This window comes from Cyprinodon variegatus, unplaced genomic scaffold (assembly GCF_000732505.1).
Source record: "Cyprinodon variegatus isolate N-32 unplaced genomic scaffold, C_variegatus-1.0 Scaffold902, whole genome shotgun sequence".
In the NCBI taxonomy this organism is placed as follows: domain Eukaryota; kingdom Metazoa; phylum Chordata; class Actinopteri; order Cyprinodontiformes; family Cyprinodontidae; genus Cyprinodon; species Cyprinodon variegatus.
Genome location: NW_015151355.1, coordinates 222,466 through 239,824, shown reverse-complemented (window position 1 = coordinate 239,824; position 17,359 = coordinate 222,466). Strand labels below are relative to the sequence as shown.

At 42.6% G+C, this 17,359-nt stretch overlaps 1 protein-coding gene across 10 annotated transcripts in view; it reads left to right on the top strand.

The window, feature by feature from the left end:
* Positions 1-17,359, top strand: part of prrc2c (proline-rich coiled-coil 2C) — a 33,024-nt gene that overhangs the window by 2,587 nt on the left and 13,078 nt on the right. For 8 of the 10 annotated variants that reach the window (XM_015397991.1, XM_015397992.1, XM_015397996.1 and 5 more), the window contains exons 2-15: positions 4,421-4,590; positions 4,975-5,149; positions 5,240-5,349; positions 6,454-6,579; positions 7,203-7,504; positions 7,590-7,669; positions 7,821-7,966; positions 8,066-8,153; positions 10,011-10,173; positions 10,266-10,884; positions 10,957-11,129; positions 13,642-13,897; positions 13,996-14,203; positions 14,296-16,734. In XM_015397991.1, the coding sequence (XP_015253477.1) occupies positions 4,476-4,590; positions 4,975-5,149; positions 5,240-5,349; positions 6,454-6,579; positions 7,203-7,504; positions 7,590-7,669; positions 7,821-7,966; positions 8,066-8,153; positions 10,011-10,173; positions 10,266-10,884; positions 10,957-11,129; positions 13,642-13,897; positions 13,996-14,203; positions 14,296-16,734 (5,000 nt within the window). In that variant the 5' untranslated portion in view covers positions 4,421-4,475. The remainder of the gene's footprint in view (positions 1-4,420; positions 4,591-4,974; positions 5,150-5,239; positions 5,350-6,453; positions 6,580-7,202; positions 7,505-7,589; positions 7,670-7,820; positions 7,967-8,065; positions 8,154-10,010; positions 10,174-10,265; positions 10,885-10,956; positions 11,130-13,641; positions 13,898-13,995; positions 14,204-14,295; positions 16,735-17,359) is intronic. The other 2 variants (XM_015397994.1, XM_015397998.1) reach the window with 1 other exon arrangement.

The following is a 17,359-nucleotide window of genomic DNA, read 5'->3' as shown; positions in this document are numbered from 1 at the left end:
GTTGTTCAGCATGGGGGTGAGTAGAAAATGAAGGCTAATCATGTTTTGGGTGTACTATTCCTTTAAGGGTGCAAGTGTTCCTAAATCCATCATGTTTCACAATAGATGGTGGGGGGAGATGATTACACAATGCTTTATTGTGGAAAAATTGTTTCTCTGTGTCAGCATGAGCACAGGTGTCCAACTTCAGTGCTTTTGGGACAATTTCCTCCAACTTACTAAGGAAATATGAAGGAAATAATTCAGCCATTTCTTGGAAGTGTGTTGGATCAGGGATATGTCAAAAAGTTGCCAAGTTTTCAATGGACAAACATGTCTCTCTCTACCCCGCCCCGTGTATACAAACGGCATCATTTGAAAAGTAATGACTTAATGTCTTTGTTGTCATGTAAAGGAGGAGAACCAGAGTGTCCCTGTATGGAGGAGCCCTGGGAGGACTGCACTTTGATTTGCTAGTGGCTCCTATTCAAAGGTTTTGTTAGACATGAGTATGCAGTTGTTTTTAAACATACCTACTATATTTGCATAGCAGGGGAATTACACTAATTATATTGTTTGGGCTAGTGTTCCGTGATTAAAACATTGTCATCTAGATTTGTTTGTAGTAGAAATGAAGGGGGGAAAAAATCCAGTTTTAAATGTGATGTATAAGTGTCCAGACCGAAAAGTTCCTTCGGTGAAAAGATCTGTACTGGAGAGTGTTTGTGCTGGTGTTACATGCTGTGCATTCAGGAAAAACAAAAAAACACTGGACGTCAGGGTCCATCAGATTCAAGAGCCAGTGTCTCCCTGCCTGCATCTTTGTTTTTCTGTTTTTTTTATCCCATATAGTTTAAAACTCAAACTATAATGTTCAACAAATAAGTACATTTTATGATCCTTTTTTTGTTTTTATTATTTTACATTGGCTTACTTAGTTAGCTTTTTTTTTTTGTAATATGACAGCTAATTAGTCTGGTTGAACATTTGTTCCATTCTATTTTTTTTTTTTTTTTTTGTTCTTGTTTGTGGTATGGGAAATAAGGATGTTTGGTTATGCATCAATAAGGTAGTAATTGTGCTAAAGAGTTTGGTTTAGCGGTTTGCCTGATTTGTCTTTAATTTTAATCAGTGTCACAGTTTGTGTATCAAATTATAAACAAGAGCCACAAGCAGTTCCTGCCCAGCATTTGTCAAGTCGGCATTTTCTGAATCTTAAAGACTATATTTAAAAACGGCTCTGATTGAGATGTTGTTGCTAGATGACATCTGGCAGCCTTAGATGCCATGTTGCAGACTGTTTATCCAGTCATCTTAGAGGATGTGGAGACAGATCTGTGTGCTTTAATGCTCCTTCTTTGTCCCAGTCGTTTACTGCTGACCTTTTATTAGAGGAAATTAGTGAATTCCTCAAGGGATTTTCCCCCATTTCGTGCCTTTCTGAGGTGTTGGTTTGTGAATGTTTAATCCTGCCATCTTTTCACCACCCTGTAATTTGGATCTTGTGTTCTTTTTAATTTATACTGGAGTTCATTCTGAAAATGATATACCACAAAAATCTGGAGCCATTCATTGAATCCATTTATGCAACATTTGTACTAAAAAACATTTTGTTATTTGAGTTGTCTCATGCGTTTCACATCAGATAAACCCCAAAGCAGCTCTTTCTAATGTTGGAGCTTTAGGTTAACCATTCTTATCAGCAATCTTGTAATGTATGGAAAAGAAGCTGATGATAAATCAATGTGTAGTTTAACAATAAATATAAATCTTGCTGTATTCCATTTTAATATGTTATAATGTAAACAAAGGAAGGCTTCTTTTCACTTAATTTTAGCTCCTTTTTTAANTTTTTTTTGTTCTTGTTTGTGGTATGGGAAATAAGGATGTTTGGTTATGCATCAATAAGGTAGTAATTGTGCTAAAGAGTTTGGTTTAGCGGTTTGCCTGATTTGTCTTTAATTTTAATCAGTGTCACAGTTTGTGTATCAAATTATAAACAAGAGCCACAAGCAGTTCCTGCCCAGCATTTGTCAAGTCGGCATTTTCTGAATCTTAAAGACTATATTTAAAAACGGCTCTGATTGAGATGTTGTTGCTAGATGACATCTGGCAGCCTTAGATGCCATGTTGCAGACTGTTTATCCAGTCATCTTAGAGGATGTGGAGACAGATCTGTGTGCTTTAATGCTCCTTCTTTGTCCCAGTCGTTTACTGCTGACCTTTTATTAGAGGAAATTAGTGAATTCCTCAAGGGATTTTCCCCCATTTCGTGCCTTTCTGAGGTGTTGGTTTGTGAATGTTTAATCCTGCCATCTTTTCACCACCCTGTAATTTGGATCTTGTGTTCTTTTTAATTTATACTGGAGTTCATTCTGAAAATGATATACCACAAAAATCTGGAGCCATTCATTGAATCCATTTATGCAACATTTGTACTAAAAAACATTTTGTTATTTGAGTTGTCTCATGCGTTTCACATCAGATAAACCCCAAAGCAGCTCTTTCTAATGTTGGAGCTTTAGGTTAACCATTCTTATCAGCAATCTTGTAATGTATGGAAAAGAAGCTGATGATAAATCAATGTGTAGTTTAACAATAAATATAAATCTAGCTGTATTCCATTTTAAGATGTTATAATGTAAACAAAGGAAGGCTTCTTTTCACTTAATTTTAGCTCCTTTTTTAAATTGGCTCATTGTTCCTTGTATTGATTCTGACGTACAAGCTAATCCGTTGCTAGGACGATCACAGGTGCAGGTGTGCAAAATTAAATTTATTACAAATTCAGTTTTACTTGTTTAAAATTAAATGCTTTTAACTCCTCCCGACCAGCAAGTGGCGCACTCTTACCTTCCTGTTTCTTTCCAGCCTTCATTTGTTCAGTTTTCCAGCCAATAGCCATGTCTGCCAGCACATTTAAACCATTTAAGCTTGAGCGATGCTCACACTTGCCGTTTCTCAACATGTGTAGTTGTGTGTTCACATGTACTCGTGAAAACGTCATCAGCCTCAGCCCTAATACTGTTCCAACTCACAAGAACAGTACACCGAGAACGGAAAAGGTCGCTGGATGTTTTTCTCGCCCCTCCCCATTTTTTCCAGTACGCATCAGAGCAGAGTTGTCTGTTCTTGAGGTTGACAGCTGTCCCAGCATGCACTGCGGCAGCAGCAACAGCTTTCTGTTGAGCGCTCAGAGTATTAAGTTAAAAGTTCTCTTCTCTGTTGCTGCTGTTTAATAAAAGTACGTTTTAAGATCATTTGAGGCGAGAATATTATACTTTAAGCTTTACTATGTTGCCCTTTTACCGATCAATGCGTAATAACAACCAACGGAGCTCCGAGGCCAACAGCAGCCAGGGCTAACCGCAGCCCGTCTGCAGCAGCCCTCTCTCTGCATAGCCATGTGTGAAGTACCGCTGGCTCTGATGATGATTTTTTATTTTTTTGTTTTATTTGGCGAAATGTTCATTTGATTTGTGTTTATTGACTGTGTTCATTATTATTCCCCCACTAATAAAAAAGTTAGAATTTGTTACCTAGAGACTATAAATAAATAGGAGGTGAAATGCCGCTCCAGACGAGCCAGGCGTGTGTTATGCTACGTGCTCCTGTTCTCCCGGAGTCCGCACTTTCCTGTGTTCTTCTTAAGAACGTACTTGGCGAGGACAGGAGTCCGTGCTCGCGTTCTAGTGAATTGAGAAACGGTCACTCTTTGGCTTCTTTCAAGATGAACCAGTGTCTCCGCTCTGTCATGGAGCTACTAGGATTCTCAGTGTCTGATGTGACTTCAGCCTAATCTTCCTATTTATGCAGAATCTTTTTCGTCTCTTAACCAGGTACAAACTTATATTTTGGAACAGTCAAAAATGTAAAAAGATTATTTATTTACTCTTTTATTTAACATTTCTCCACCACTCTAGACTTTTTTTGGATGTATTCCTTTTGTTTCAAAGGTTCGTTTTGATTATAAAGATGTTTTATCTATCTTTTTGATGCTTTTAATTACTATTATAGTAATTTAACATTATTTGGGACAGTTATGTCTCTGTTTTGTAATCATAAGTTGGTTGCATAGCTGTTGCTAACTAGGCCTCAGATTCAATATTGCTAATGAACATTTCTTTTTAAGGGGGTGGTTGTCTTGCCTATTTTAGGCTAGAAACCTGTGTAGAGGTGAACTGTCAGATCCTTTCTGCATAAGCACACTTCAACTCACCTCAAAGCTCACCAGCTATGTTACACCCATCCACTGTCAATAATAAATGACCTCCAGGTTGCTTGAAAAGACGGCGCGATCCCATATGTGCCTAATCGCTGATCGTCATTTTATTTCCCTTTCTGTCCTTTCGACTCTTCAATACCCTCAAAGTACCATATTGTTGTATTCAAAATCAAAAAGTTATCTTCAGTTTCTTTTTTCTTTTTTCTCTTCATTTAGGAGGCTGGTTCTGGGGCCGAGGCCAAAGGACCAGACTCAATGAGTTTCCAGCGAAATGTCAGAGAAGTCAGGGCAGAGCACCAAGGCAAAGGATGGCAAAACAAAATATGCAACCCTTAGCCTCTTCAACACCTATAAGGGCAAATCTCTGGAAACCCAGAAAACCGCTGGTAAGACTTCACTTTTTTTTCCGTTCTCTTTAACCTTTCTAACAACTAGTATGAAACAAGATGGTTATATTTTAAGGGGTTTTGTAGAAACTCACGGAAAGTTTGTCGGCAAACAAATTTGTGGTTTATATTTTTAGATGTGAACACAGAAATTTGTATCGGATGTTTTAGGTTCTTTGTATGATGAATGATATTAAAATCAGTTTTTTTTTTTTTTTTACATTCGTTTTGGTTTCCCTTCAGTTATAACAGATTGCTCAGGTTAGGGTTGGAAGCAGGATGACGGTTTTCTTTTAAATGGGTTAAGTAGAAATGTATCGATATTGAAATGTCCATGAAAAGTTTTAATATTGCTGCGATTCGGCTTTGAAATGTTCATTCCAGTGGCTGCCAGACATGGGCTCCAGAGTTTGGGCAAAGTTGCCGTCAGCAGGCGCATGCCCCCTCCAGCTAACCTGCCCAGCCTAAAGGCAGAGAACAAAGGAAACGACCCCAACGTCAACATAGTCCCCAAAGACGGCAGTGGCTGGGCGTCTAGAGCTGAGCCAGGAGAGGAAAGGTAAACTAATCATGTCCATTTTCTGTGGGTGGGGGATTGATATAAAAATGATTTTGTTTTAACGTGCTGTTTTAAATTTCTTTATCATAGGCAACAGGAAACCCCCCCACCTCAAAACAAACCAGCACCACTCCAGTCACAAGAGCTTTCTACTGGAGGAAGCCGCTCCTGGGCAAATAACAAGCAGCCGCAGCTCGATGGTAAATATAATCAAATACATCTGCTAGTGTTAAACAACAAGGGCTTGTTGGAAGGTTCTAAAATAAAGCAGACTTTGGTTTAGCATCATTAAAGGGAGTCCAATGAGGATTTAATTTGGGCACTTTGGCCTGAATATACCCTTCTCTGACAAATGCATAGGGGGATATTTTTCACCCACAATGTCCTTTAATGAATTTCAGTTGTGTTTATCATGTATTGGGGTCAACTTTTTATCTGGACAGCATGGGGAAGTTTAAGGGAATGTAGATGAGGCACGATGGGGATCAAGGGAGTGGAGACACATGTGCGAAGCATGAAAGTCAAAGCGTCAAAATCAAGTTATGGAGAAGCAGCAGGTGGTTCTCTGTTCTGTTCCACCCTGAACAACAGCGCGAGTAGAAATCTGCAGATAATGTTTGGCGGTAATAAGACATAGAAAGTAGAGGGATTGAGTAGGGAACTAAAAAAAGTTAATGAATTCAGTTCAGTAGTTGTTTAAAAATCTGTTTTTTGTGTGTTTTTAACTCTCTTCCTATATGGAAAGATTTTCAAAATTTGAAACATATCTACTGGGCCAGAAAGTAATGGTTTGTGTTAAAAAAAACATTTGGGGTAAATTTTTAGCTACTAGCTGTTTATTGTAAAGTTGGTCTTAATTTTTTATTTTAAGTGGCAATAAAAAAGTCTTGAATTTAACCTGCCTTATGCTGTAGGATGCCTGTAAATAGTCGGAGGAGGTAAATCCAGCTGTTTACGTTATAATCTTCTTGGCTTCTCCAGGTTTCCTGATTAATATTGAATCTTTTACATGCATATTTTTATTATTTTTCAATACTTCTGTGAAGTACTTTAAAATCTTTGTATAGACCCTCTATACACCAATGTATCGAGACGGTTTTTTTTACCCTCACAATTTAGTAATCCTAAAGATTCTTTACAGATCAGATCCAAAGCATTTTCTGATGAATTTAAGTGTTTCTTTATGCTGTATTTGTTGCAGTTGACGTATAAACAGAAGCTATGCACATTTTAAAACTTGATAATTTCCTTTTTTTTTATAAAATCTTTAACAAATGACACTGTTGTTTTGTTTCTTATTGAAGGATCTCCTCGTGTAAGCACTCATTTTCATCAAGAGTTTCCCAGCCTGCAGGCAGCTGGTGAAGCTGAGAAAGGAGATGGTCAGGATGAAGAGCCTTATGGACCGGGCCCAAGCCTCAGACCGCAAAGTAGGGCCACACTGGCACACGTCTACATCAGGCTGATTTAAAAATGGAGAGCTAAGGGGAAAAATGTAAAACCCTGAATGAGTTCATGTCTTTAAAGTCTGTTAAAGTTTTATCACATGTTGACATGAAGAAAAAGTTATTCTATCAAATGTAAACAGACCTGTGAGGTTTGCTTTTTAATTTTTTTTTAGCATTTTTCCCTTTTTTTTTTTCTTTTTTTTTATTAATGATATAAAGCATCTCTTTTAAATTGTAAGATCCCGTTTAGCTGTCAGCTTTTTCAACTTCATGTGGAAAAGTGTGGAAGCTTAGAGATGTGCAGATCTTATTCCCACTTCCATCATTTAAAAAAAAAACTGTTCCATTTACTAATTACTTTCTGTCCATCCATTTATCCTTCTTTTCCCCCTTTTTTTGTTCTTTCCTGTCCTTAATCAGTCTGTCCACTAATCTGTCCATATGTCCATCTTCCATCCTTTGATCCGTCCGTCCACTTATGACCAACTTTAAAAAATATTTGTTTCCACTTTCAGCTGAATTAGACCGTTTTCTCTGACTCCAAAGTGAACTTAAACAGATTTTTTTTATAGAGAAAATCAACAGTTCCTCCTTTTTGCTCTCAGATGTTGGCAGTTGGCGTGAAGGTGGAGGCAGGAATTTGAACACAGCAACCAGCCCCCCTGAGATGGACACCAAGCCTCAGGAGGAGAGCAGTCCAAGCCTCGGTACCGCCACACCCCCTGTTGAAGCTGAAGAACCTAGCCGAAATTCAACGACTGAAGGTCAAAGGGAGCAGAAAAGGGATGGCAGAGAGAGGTGTCCTCCACCCGTCGCCTCTCAGCCTAAACTTAATGGGGGGCAGCAGCCTCCTGCAGGCCTGCCAACTCACTTTGACCCTGCTTTTAGGAGCATGATGCCACCTTATGTAAGTCACAAAGATACCGGAAGCAGCAGCAGCACCTTTTCTTTTGTTCTAACACTGTGTGACGCCGTCATTGTTTCGATTGTAGATGTTCCATGCCTATCCGCAAGTGTCGTTTGCCCCCGGACAGGCGAACTTCAGATACCCTGTGCCACAGGATGGCGGAAAGTGAGTTTCAATCACCAGCTTTTGTTGAATGTTTGTTAGCACTGAGAAACCTACATACACAGATTAGCCATAGTGATATGAAAAGAACATGTTTTTCAATGTTGTGGCTGAACAAAAGATGTATAAATTTGTTTCTGTTTTAATCGTGTTGGATCCCCAGGGGTTCTCGTTCAGCGCGGCCCCAGCAGCCACCCCCTCAATCCTGGCTCCTAGACCCCGACAGACCCTCCATCATCAGTGCAACGGAACTGAAGGAGCTCGACAATTTAGACACCGATACGGATGAAGGCTGGGCAGGTCAGCAGCTTTTTACTTCTCACTCATTGGCTGTAGAGGGGTTAAACAGTTTCAGCTTTTGTCTTCAAGTCTCACACAACTTGTGTCCGATATGATCAGGCGCTCAGATGGAAGTCGACTACACCGAGAAACTGAACTTCAGCGACGATGAGGAAAACCAAGCTGCTAAAGAAAAAGGAGAAAACTGGTGAGGCTTTTATAAAGTCGGGTATCTTTAGGTATTTAATAATCATTTTTAGGATATTTCATTTTGTAGAGTTTAGCATGAACCGAGAGTTCAGTCAGCATCACAGAACACAAGGAACAGTCGCTGACATTTGGAGATTATTTCTTGGTCCTTTTAATAAAAATTGCTTGGATGGAAAACATACAACAAAAGTTACTAAAGCGTGAAGACTTTATTGCAGAATCACCACATTTGTACCAAAGTTGTTGCTCAAAGCATGCTTTAATTTAAAAAAAAAAAATTTTCATGCCAATTAGGGCTGCAACAAAAAATTGCAGCCAAATAATTGCTAAGCGATTAATCTGTCAATTATTATTTTTTTTTTCTTCAGATATTCGGATCATAAAGGTTCCTTAAAGATTTGTTTCATGAAATTAAACCAGGAGAAACTAAATTTTTTCCAATTGAGGAGTTTGTGATGGAGCATATTGAAAGACGAAAAAGTTATTTTTTATCCTATCTCAAATGCAATATATATAGATATAGATAGATAGATAGATAGATGGAGATAGATGGATAGAGAGAGATAGATAGATATTTTTTTTTCACAATTCTGACATAATTCCTGCTCTAAGTGGGTTCTTCTGTCAGCTAAAGGCATGTTTTAGAGTCCCTATACTCCAGTTAACAATTAATCGATTACTAAATTAGCTGACGATTTTTTTTCAATAATCATGATTATTCCAATTAATGGTTTCAGCACTATTGCCCGTTAACTTGATCAGAAAGACTATTCATTTCACTCAAAATATTTTTACTTTGGTATGACCTGTCCATGCAGAAAAACCTTATCAAATATTTATATGTTAATTTCTCTTAGGCTACGTTCACACAACAGCCTGAAGTGACTCAAATCTGAATTTTTTTATTTATTTTTTTCCCATATCCGACCTGTATCTGATCTTTTCATGACAGTCTGAACAACACAGATCCGATTTTTGTCCAATGAGACCCAGGCCACTTGGCTCTGTGGTCTTCAATCCGATACGAATCCGATCTTTTTAAATGCGACCTGCGTCTGAATGGCCAGGTTGCATTAATCCGACCTGAATGTCATTAATACCAGACAAAGGTCACTATTATGCATCTTGCTACGAAGAAACGGCAAGAAAAACAACAACCCTGGCGGATGATGATGCAGAGAGTAATATTTATGAACATCTTGAAAAGATTGTTTTTTTTTTTAAGGTTGTGAAAACTCCAGATCCATGTTTACGTCCATAAACACAGAGCATGCTTGCTTGTGACATCATTGCATCCTCTACTGCGCATACGAGAAGCTTACTTTGTATGAATGCAGCTCACACAGGAGATAACATGCAAGTCGCATATATTTGGAAATCCGATTTCTTAAAAATTAGGATTTGAGCATTAAAGCCTGCAGTGTGAACGTAGCCTTGGACTCTCTTGATCTTTGAAATATTTTACTTTGTTTAAAAAAAAAAAAACTGCAAAATTTTGTAAGAAAGCCAAATGAACTGGTGGTTCAGGCTTTTCCTTTGAGTTGGGAATACATGTGAATTGATTAGAAGCTTTTGGCTGATCGCAGATTCCCGATCTTTAAATGCCTTAAATGTTGCATTAATCAGCATCTGTGAAAACATAAAAACGTATTTAATTACTGCTGGGAATACAAATCAAAGGTTAGATCAATTAGTTTTTCAGACCTTTGCAAAGGCAGATAAGATCAGTGAAAAAGAAACCACAATATATAATATATAGTTGAATTTTCTGTTTACCTTTTAAGCTACAGACTATATCTGAGTAAGAAGACTGATTGGTTTAATAAAAGGAATGTTTTTCTTCCTAATTTCTCAGGGAGTGGATAAGGTCTCGGACATCGGAGAACCAGGAAGGTTGGAAGGATGGATCTGAAGAGCGTGGGGCCACCAAGACCTGGGCTGACAGCGTTGATCCTAGAGCACCATCACCTGGCAGTGTGGGGCAGTACAGTAAATTGCCTGCTTCACTGGACTACCAGGTACAGCATGTTTTGATCACTACCCCACTATTAGACTTCCACCCAATTGATGGCATGTTTCTCAGTTGGTGTGTAATGGTTTCTGATTGTAGAGTGGGGCTCGGTCTGGCAGTAGCGGTGCTCCACGGGGCAACAAACCACAAGCAACTGTAGCACCGGGCGCAGACGAAGACTCTGAAGCCTGGCGACAGAAAAGAAAGAAGCAGTCTGAAATCTCTGAAGCCGTAGAGCGGGCGAGACGGAGGAGAGAAGAGGAGGAGCGACGCATGGAGGAGCAGAGGCTGGCTGCTTGTGCTGAAAAACTGAAACGTTTAAATGAGAAACGCAGACAGGCCAACGAGGGCAAACCTGCCAGCGATCAAACCACTAATGAAGAAGCGAACGTTGCTGGAGAGGAAGCCTTATTAGCATCCGTTCCCGCATCCAGTCCTGTGCCCCCCGTCTCAGTTCAACAGTCGGAGGTCCCAGTTGGGCAATCGGAGAGGGCGGATCGAGACGGGGAAAGGACGGAGCGAGAAGAACCCAGCACTGAGGAAGAGCCTGAGCGAACGCAGCCCAGCCCCCCCGTCCAAAGACCTGTAACTGTAGCCCAAGAGCCTCAGGGTGAAGGAGAAACCGCTCTGACTGAAGGTGGTCCACTGGTGCAGGAGAACCAGACCGACAGGACGTCTGTACAGATTCAGGATTATTTTAACATGGAGGAGAACAGAGGTATGACCAAGGCTCTGCAGGTGATCTGTTAATATAAAGACTGTCTTGGATTCTAAAGTCTTGTTTTTGCAGTGGATGAGTCCCACCTGCCCATGCCTCACATGGAGCCTCCTGGAGGGGAGGAAGTACCCGTCGCACCCCCACCACTGGAAGGAGAGGCAGCAACTGCTATGCGTCCGTCTGTGATCTCAGGCTACTCTAAACAGTTCCAGAAGTCTCTGCCACCACGGTTCCTCAGACAGCAGGTAAAACTCTAAACTTCATCGGTTCAAAAAGGAACCAGAGAAGCAGCAGTGGGGGGGTTATTAGATTTAATAAAGCTTCAGATGCGAATTTTAGAAGATTCTAATTTCCTCATTGAGAACTAGAATATTAGAAAGATTAGCATTGTGTTGCTTTAAAAGGAAAGTCACCAATTTACCACCTCGTTAATAGAAAAATAGGAAATAATTAAGCTTTTTATATATTTTTTTCCTGTTTACCGTATTTTCACGACCATAAGGCGCACCGTACTAAAAGGCGCAGTCTCAGTTATGTGTCCCATTTCTGTATTTAACACACACATAAGGCGCACCGGACTATAGGGCGCGTTTTTTATATACAGGTACATGTCCTCTACTACCTTTAAATACCTCTACTGCGTATTTAAAAATACATTGGGCGCAAAACTGAGTATGATTGTGCTTTATTCATGTATTTATTACAAAGTATTAATCAAACCTGGGAGCTGGCCGTGAGACAGACACATCGCAGATGACAGAGCGCTGTGATTACTCCTAAAATAACTTAAAATCCTGAAACCTGCCGACGGAATATGTTCGCTTTTATTACCGGTATCCTGGTGCCTGCAGTTTAAATTATTTAGATGAAAAACACCTGCCAGCCGCCGCGGTGAACCCTGAGGCTGCCCAGCCTAGAGGCTGCTGATGAAGGGATTTCTACTGTCGGTGTACCGCTGGTATGTGGGGGTCTGAGCGCCTCCGACAGAAATAGTATAGGCAGGATAATAATCTGGATGAACTGGTGATGAGTGGAAAAAAAACCACCTGGTCCCCTTACATTCACCTCCCTCAGCCACTCTTTCATCATCTCCTTAATGAGGTGGTCTCAAAAGTCGCAGTTGCAACACACATAGGGCGCACCGCACCAAAGGGCGCACCGCACATTTTGAGGGGAAAAAAAGACGTTTATGTGCGCCATATAGTCGTGAAAATACGGTAATTTGACTTTTTGCACATTTTAGTGCAACGTAAAACGTGAATATGTTTCAAGTAGGACTGGCCAATATGAAGAAAATCTAATATCTAATATAAATTTGGGCTATATCGCGATACACGATATATATATATATATCACGATCCATCCATTTAATTTCATTTTATCTTAACCAGCTTAAAGCTTTTCTCTAATAATTCTGCCATGGGCGTGCAGGTGGGACAGTGGATAGCACGCACGACCCATGAACAGAGGCATTAGTCCTCGACGCAGGCGACCCGGGTTCAAATCCTGCCTGTGGTCCTTTGCCGCATGCGTCTCCCCCTCTTTCATACCCCCTTTCCTGTTAGCCTACTGTCCAAAAAACAAGCCACTAGTGCCATTAAAATGAAAAAGTATTTCTGCCACATTATGTCTTTAGGCGTCAGTATTACAACTTTATCAAGATCCAAACAGGAAAGAAAAAAAAAAATAAAAAAATAAACAAGGGCTCTTTTTGCATAATAAAAGAAAAGCGGAATGAAAAATAAATTGAGCTAAAATTACAAAACAAATTGGAAATACCGTCCAAAAATTAGAGCATTATCAGAGCATCTCCAAACTATTAGCACTGATCTTTTACGTGCTGGGAATTTTTGAGAACATTTCTAAGTTTCGAGAATGCCTTATTAGAGCATCTAAAAACATTTGAATAACGTCATAAATAGCTTCTTTGATTTCCCTCTATCTCTTCCTGTTTCTCTCATATTGGATCGCTTTTTTGAACGACGAGGCCAACGCCATCGGCTTCACAGCTGGTTTATTGAATGTTTTGAGTTTACAACATTCTTGGATGGAATAAATTTGTACTACCTTTTGCAGCAATGTTTTTTTGGTCTTACAAATTGGCGTCTTTCATTCGTCGCCCTCGGTGTGTAATCCAAACCACTGCTGTATCACGTTCTGCTGAAACACCTGCTGTCACCATATTTTGTTTGACGGTTGTTGTAGTGTGTGTAGCGCAGGAAAAAATCCTGTTTGGAGGAGGGCTTTATGATTCATTCAACGTGTGGGGGAAAATAAAACCCAGTGAAATGGATGCAGACGGCTTAATGTCGTCATGCGAATTTGTACTTGATGGCTGTGATAGTTATTTTAACTATCATGCATGGGAATACCGGAGATACTACAGTATATTCGATATATCGCACACACCTAGTTTCAAGTAGGGCTGGGTGATATGGCCTAAAAATCAAATCTCAAACTTAAACTTTTTCTTTATTCCATTTACGATTCCCCCCCTTCCCAATTATTAGGGAAAGCAATAGGTACAAACAGCAGCTGTGCTTCTGTCATCAGCTAGCATGTTAGCTATCTGGACTGGGAAGCTTTTCTGACCATTTTTTAAATATGAATACACCACCCTATTTCTTTTAATACAACAGCTACTAAACTAACTCGCCATCCCCGGGAAACTTGCCCGTTGCTAATGCTTACAGGGTTCACTTCATTCATATTCCAGCCGTTTTCTGAGGTTGTTAAAATGCTGCATTGCTTCCACAGGAGCAGATGAAGCAGCAGCAATGGCAACAGCAGCAACAGCAAAGCGGAGGTTCTGTGTCGCCGTCGGGTGGTGGCAGCGTTCCAGCTACCCAGCAGCAGCAGCAACACCGCTCCATGTACCAACCTATGGGCCCCCACCACCAGCACCTTCCCTCTATGGGGTTTGACCCCCGCTGGCTCATGATGCAACCCTACATGGACCCCCGCATGATGTCGGGCCGCCCCCCTATGGACATCCCAGCAAACATCCACCCTGGTGAGCAAAAGCAGGAAAATGGTTGAAATGAATTTGTTAAAAAAAAAAAAAAAAACAGTTTTTATTTATTTATATTTTATCTGTTCTGATATTTTCAGGGCGAATGCCTCAGAAGCAGATTGTCCGCAGAGAACCGGGTGACAACTCCAGTTCTAGCTCTGATTCGTTTGACCACTTGTCCCGACCAGTACGAGACCACGGCTTCCCCACAGACTCGCGGATGGTCTGGGGAACAGACCCCTACCCACAGTCAGAACCATTGCCTTCGGCTACTCCCCCTAAACGCGAGGACAATAAGGAGCAAAGGTAAGGAAAATCAGCTCGCATTAAATGGTCAATTTATGTGTCGTAAGTTTATAAAACACTTGGTCTAATTGCAACTTGTTTTGTTTTTGAAGGATTGACTCTGGTTTGGATCTGGACAGGGGTCTGCCAGCTATTTATGCTCAGGATCATGGTGTGGTGGAGACCCGTAAGAATGCCTTCTTTCGGGATTCAGAGTCACTGTCTGCGTTTACTCAGGGCCTGGAGGATGTGCCGGGGCCTCTAGATAGGGCCCCTGTAAGCTCAACTTTTGAAGCTGACGAGCAAGGCCTGCCTAGTGGGGAGGAAGTGGAAGCTCTCGGTCAGGCCATGCTCCAGAGAAGTGTGTCTCAGGGTTCCAGCCACTCCCTTAAGCTGGATGAACCCAGGTTTGATGGGCTACCCCTGGCTGCAAAACCGCTAGAGCTCCAAGACGAAGGTGAGCGAGCGGCTGATAAGCCACAAAGTGAGCTCTACTCCCAGGCTGCTGTAGCGAGCAACAGGGCTACACCGCCAGCAGATGGATTGCTCAAATCGGAGAAGCTCCCTCTGCCGGCTCCAAGCAAGCAGAAAGCTGAGCTCCGGTGGGGTGGGAGATCGGGGTCCGGTCGCAGAGACGGACCAGGAGGAGAGAGACCTGTTCGCAGGTCGGGGCCTATAAAAAAGCCTGTTCTGAGGGATATGAAAGAAGAGCGGGAGCAAAGAGAAGAGCGAGAGAAACGTCACGAGAGAGGGGAGAAAGGGGACCGATCCAAAAAGGATCAGTCCGTTAAAGCGCCATCAGCAGCTGCAGCCGTCTCTGAAAGCTCTCGAGCTCAGGCTGAAGTGAAGAAGGAACCTGCTGAAGCCGATGAAGCCCCAGTTGCCCACCATAGGGCCAGAGACTCACAGCCTTCTTCTGGGGTTCCCACCTCTTCTTCCCAAGAAGAGAAACCAGATAAACTTCCATGTAACGACAAGCATCCAGAACCAAAACTTCCCAGCCGGAAGGAGCCCCATCTCCCTACGCGTGCCTACAGAAGAGAGGAAAGGGAGCGGGAACAGGACAGAGACAGAGAAAAGGAAGCTGATAAGGAGAGGGAATGGCCTATGGACTCCAGTTTTAAAGGCCGCGGTCGAGGGGAGTACTACTCCAGAGGGCGGAGCTACAGAGGAAGTTACAGCGGTCGTGGCAGGGGAAGTCGTGGCCGTAGCCGGGCGGAGTTCGCCTACAGAGAGGCACGATTACGCTCCGATTTACCTTCCGCTGGAGGCGCCGCAGCCTTCCGTAACAGAGAGGAAAGTGAAACACGCAGCGAGAGCTCGGACTTTGAAGTCATTCCAAAACGCAGGCGGCGGCGTGGTTCGGACTCGGACTCTGAAAGTGCAGGCGGCAGAGAATCGGCCAGCGACACCGGACCCTCCGACCGGGAGCCCAGCACCAAACCCAGCCGTCCACTAAGAAGAGATCTCCCCGCTGAGGCGCGTCTGGGACCCCACAAGCTGGGCTTTGAGCCGCCGCATGTCGGGGAAAAGGCTGGAATGAGAGGAGAAGACGACAGCAGACCAAAACCAGGCTTTCTTCCAAAGGGAGAGCCTTCTCGGCGAGGGCGGGGGGGATTGTACAGCAGGCGAGGTGGAACCAGGGAGCGCGGGGGTCCACGCTCAGCCCCTCTTCGACGATCCGGACCCAGGGACTCTTCCTCTCAGTGGCCTTCTAAACCGATGGAGACGTTCAGGCCCGAGGAGGCAGACTGTGCAATGAGATACGACAACCCCCCTGCTGATCGACGACCCCCGAAATTGGAGGGAAAGAAATTTGGAGAGGGGGGTCCTCAGAGCAGCAGAGAGAGACCCCGCAGAACTCGACCAGCTAGACCCCCGAGGCAGGATAAACCTCCCCGCTTTAGGCGCTTGAAAGAGCGCGAGGCAGCTGTGTTGGGAACTGGATATTCTGCGACCAGTCCTCCTGTTCCGTTGCCTTCTGTGGCTGCTTCAGCCGCCCCCAGTTCTGCACCCGCTTCAGTGTCCCAGTCACCCACCATGTCTCGAGCTCCAGGAACTCCTCTAACTGTGCCTGCGGAGGTGGCAGCTGCTGCACCTGCACATGACCAAACAGCCCCCATAGAAACATCCCTGCCTGAGACCAGCGGTTCCACCATCACTGCAGTGGGCAGCAAGTCCCCCGACTTGTCCAACCAGAACTCCTCAGATCAAGCAAATGAGGAGTGGGAGACCGCCTCAGAGAGCAGCGACTTCAATGAAAGGAGAGAACGAGAGGAGAGGAAAGGAGCACTGGAAGCTGCTAATGAGGCAGCCGCTGCTTCTGCCCCAGCACCCACACCCCCTCAGGGCACTTTGACGCCTAGTAAAAGTCCACCGGATGGAGGTGTGACTCCAAAACGAGAAATATCCCAAACGGCCAAGAGGAGTTTCTCAAGTCAGAGACCTACGGAGAGGCAGAATCGTAGAACGCAGAGCGGAGCCAAACCAGGACGGAGTTACGCAGGAGGCAAAGGAGACAGGAGAGGAGGGGGCAAGACTGGACGCAAAGGGTGAGTGGAAAACAATGGCCTTCTGTCTCCTATCGCTCTTTGTCTCCATATATTAACATTTTCACAAAGAAATAGACTCCATGAACAGACTAAAACCTGCAGACAGTAACCCTTTGTGAAGTCTGTCATACTGAGATGAAACTGGACACCACAGAGGGTTGAAACAGCTGTGGGGAGGATTCCTGCACAGCACAGAATAGCTCCTGGAAAATCATCTGTATTTAGACTTTATACCCCATCTGGTGTAGAAGTTGTATCCAGATCTGTCAATTTTTCTGTGCATTCATGCACCTGTTTGAGTTTATATTGAAGAAGTATTTGGCTAAATAAACATTCACTGCTAAGTGGATAACCCATGCTGCATGGGTTCATATTTCCCATTTTTACTGTTTTAACATCCTATTTCTACTCTCATTCCATTGAGTTAATTATAGTCCATTTTGTTTATTTTATATAATGGGCCCCCTATCGGTATCGGCCTTAAAACTCAATATCGGACATCGGCCACCCCACCGATATTTAACCCGATATTTGATCAGCTGAGTTTCTAAAGTCTAAAAAAAAAAAAAATACTACTTCTTCTTCTTCCTCAAAAACTTGTTTTTTACAGACTTAAAAACTTCTA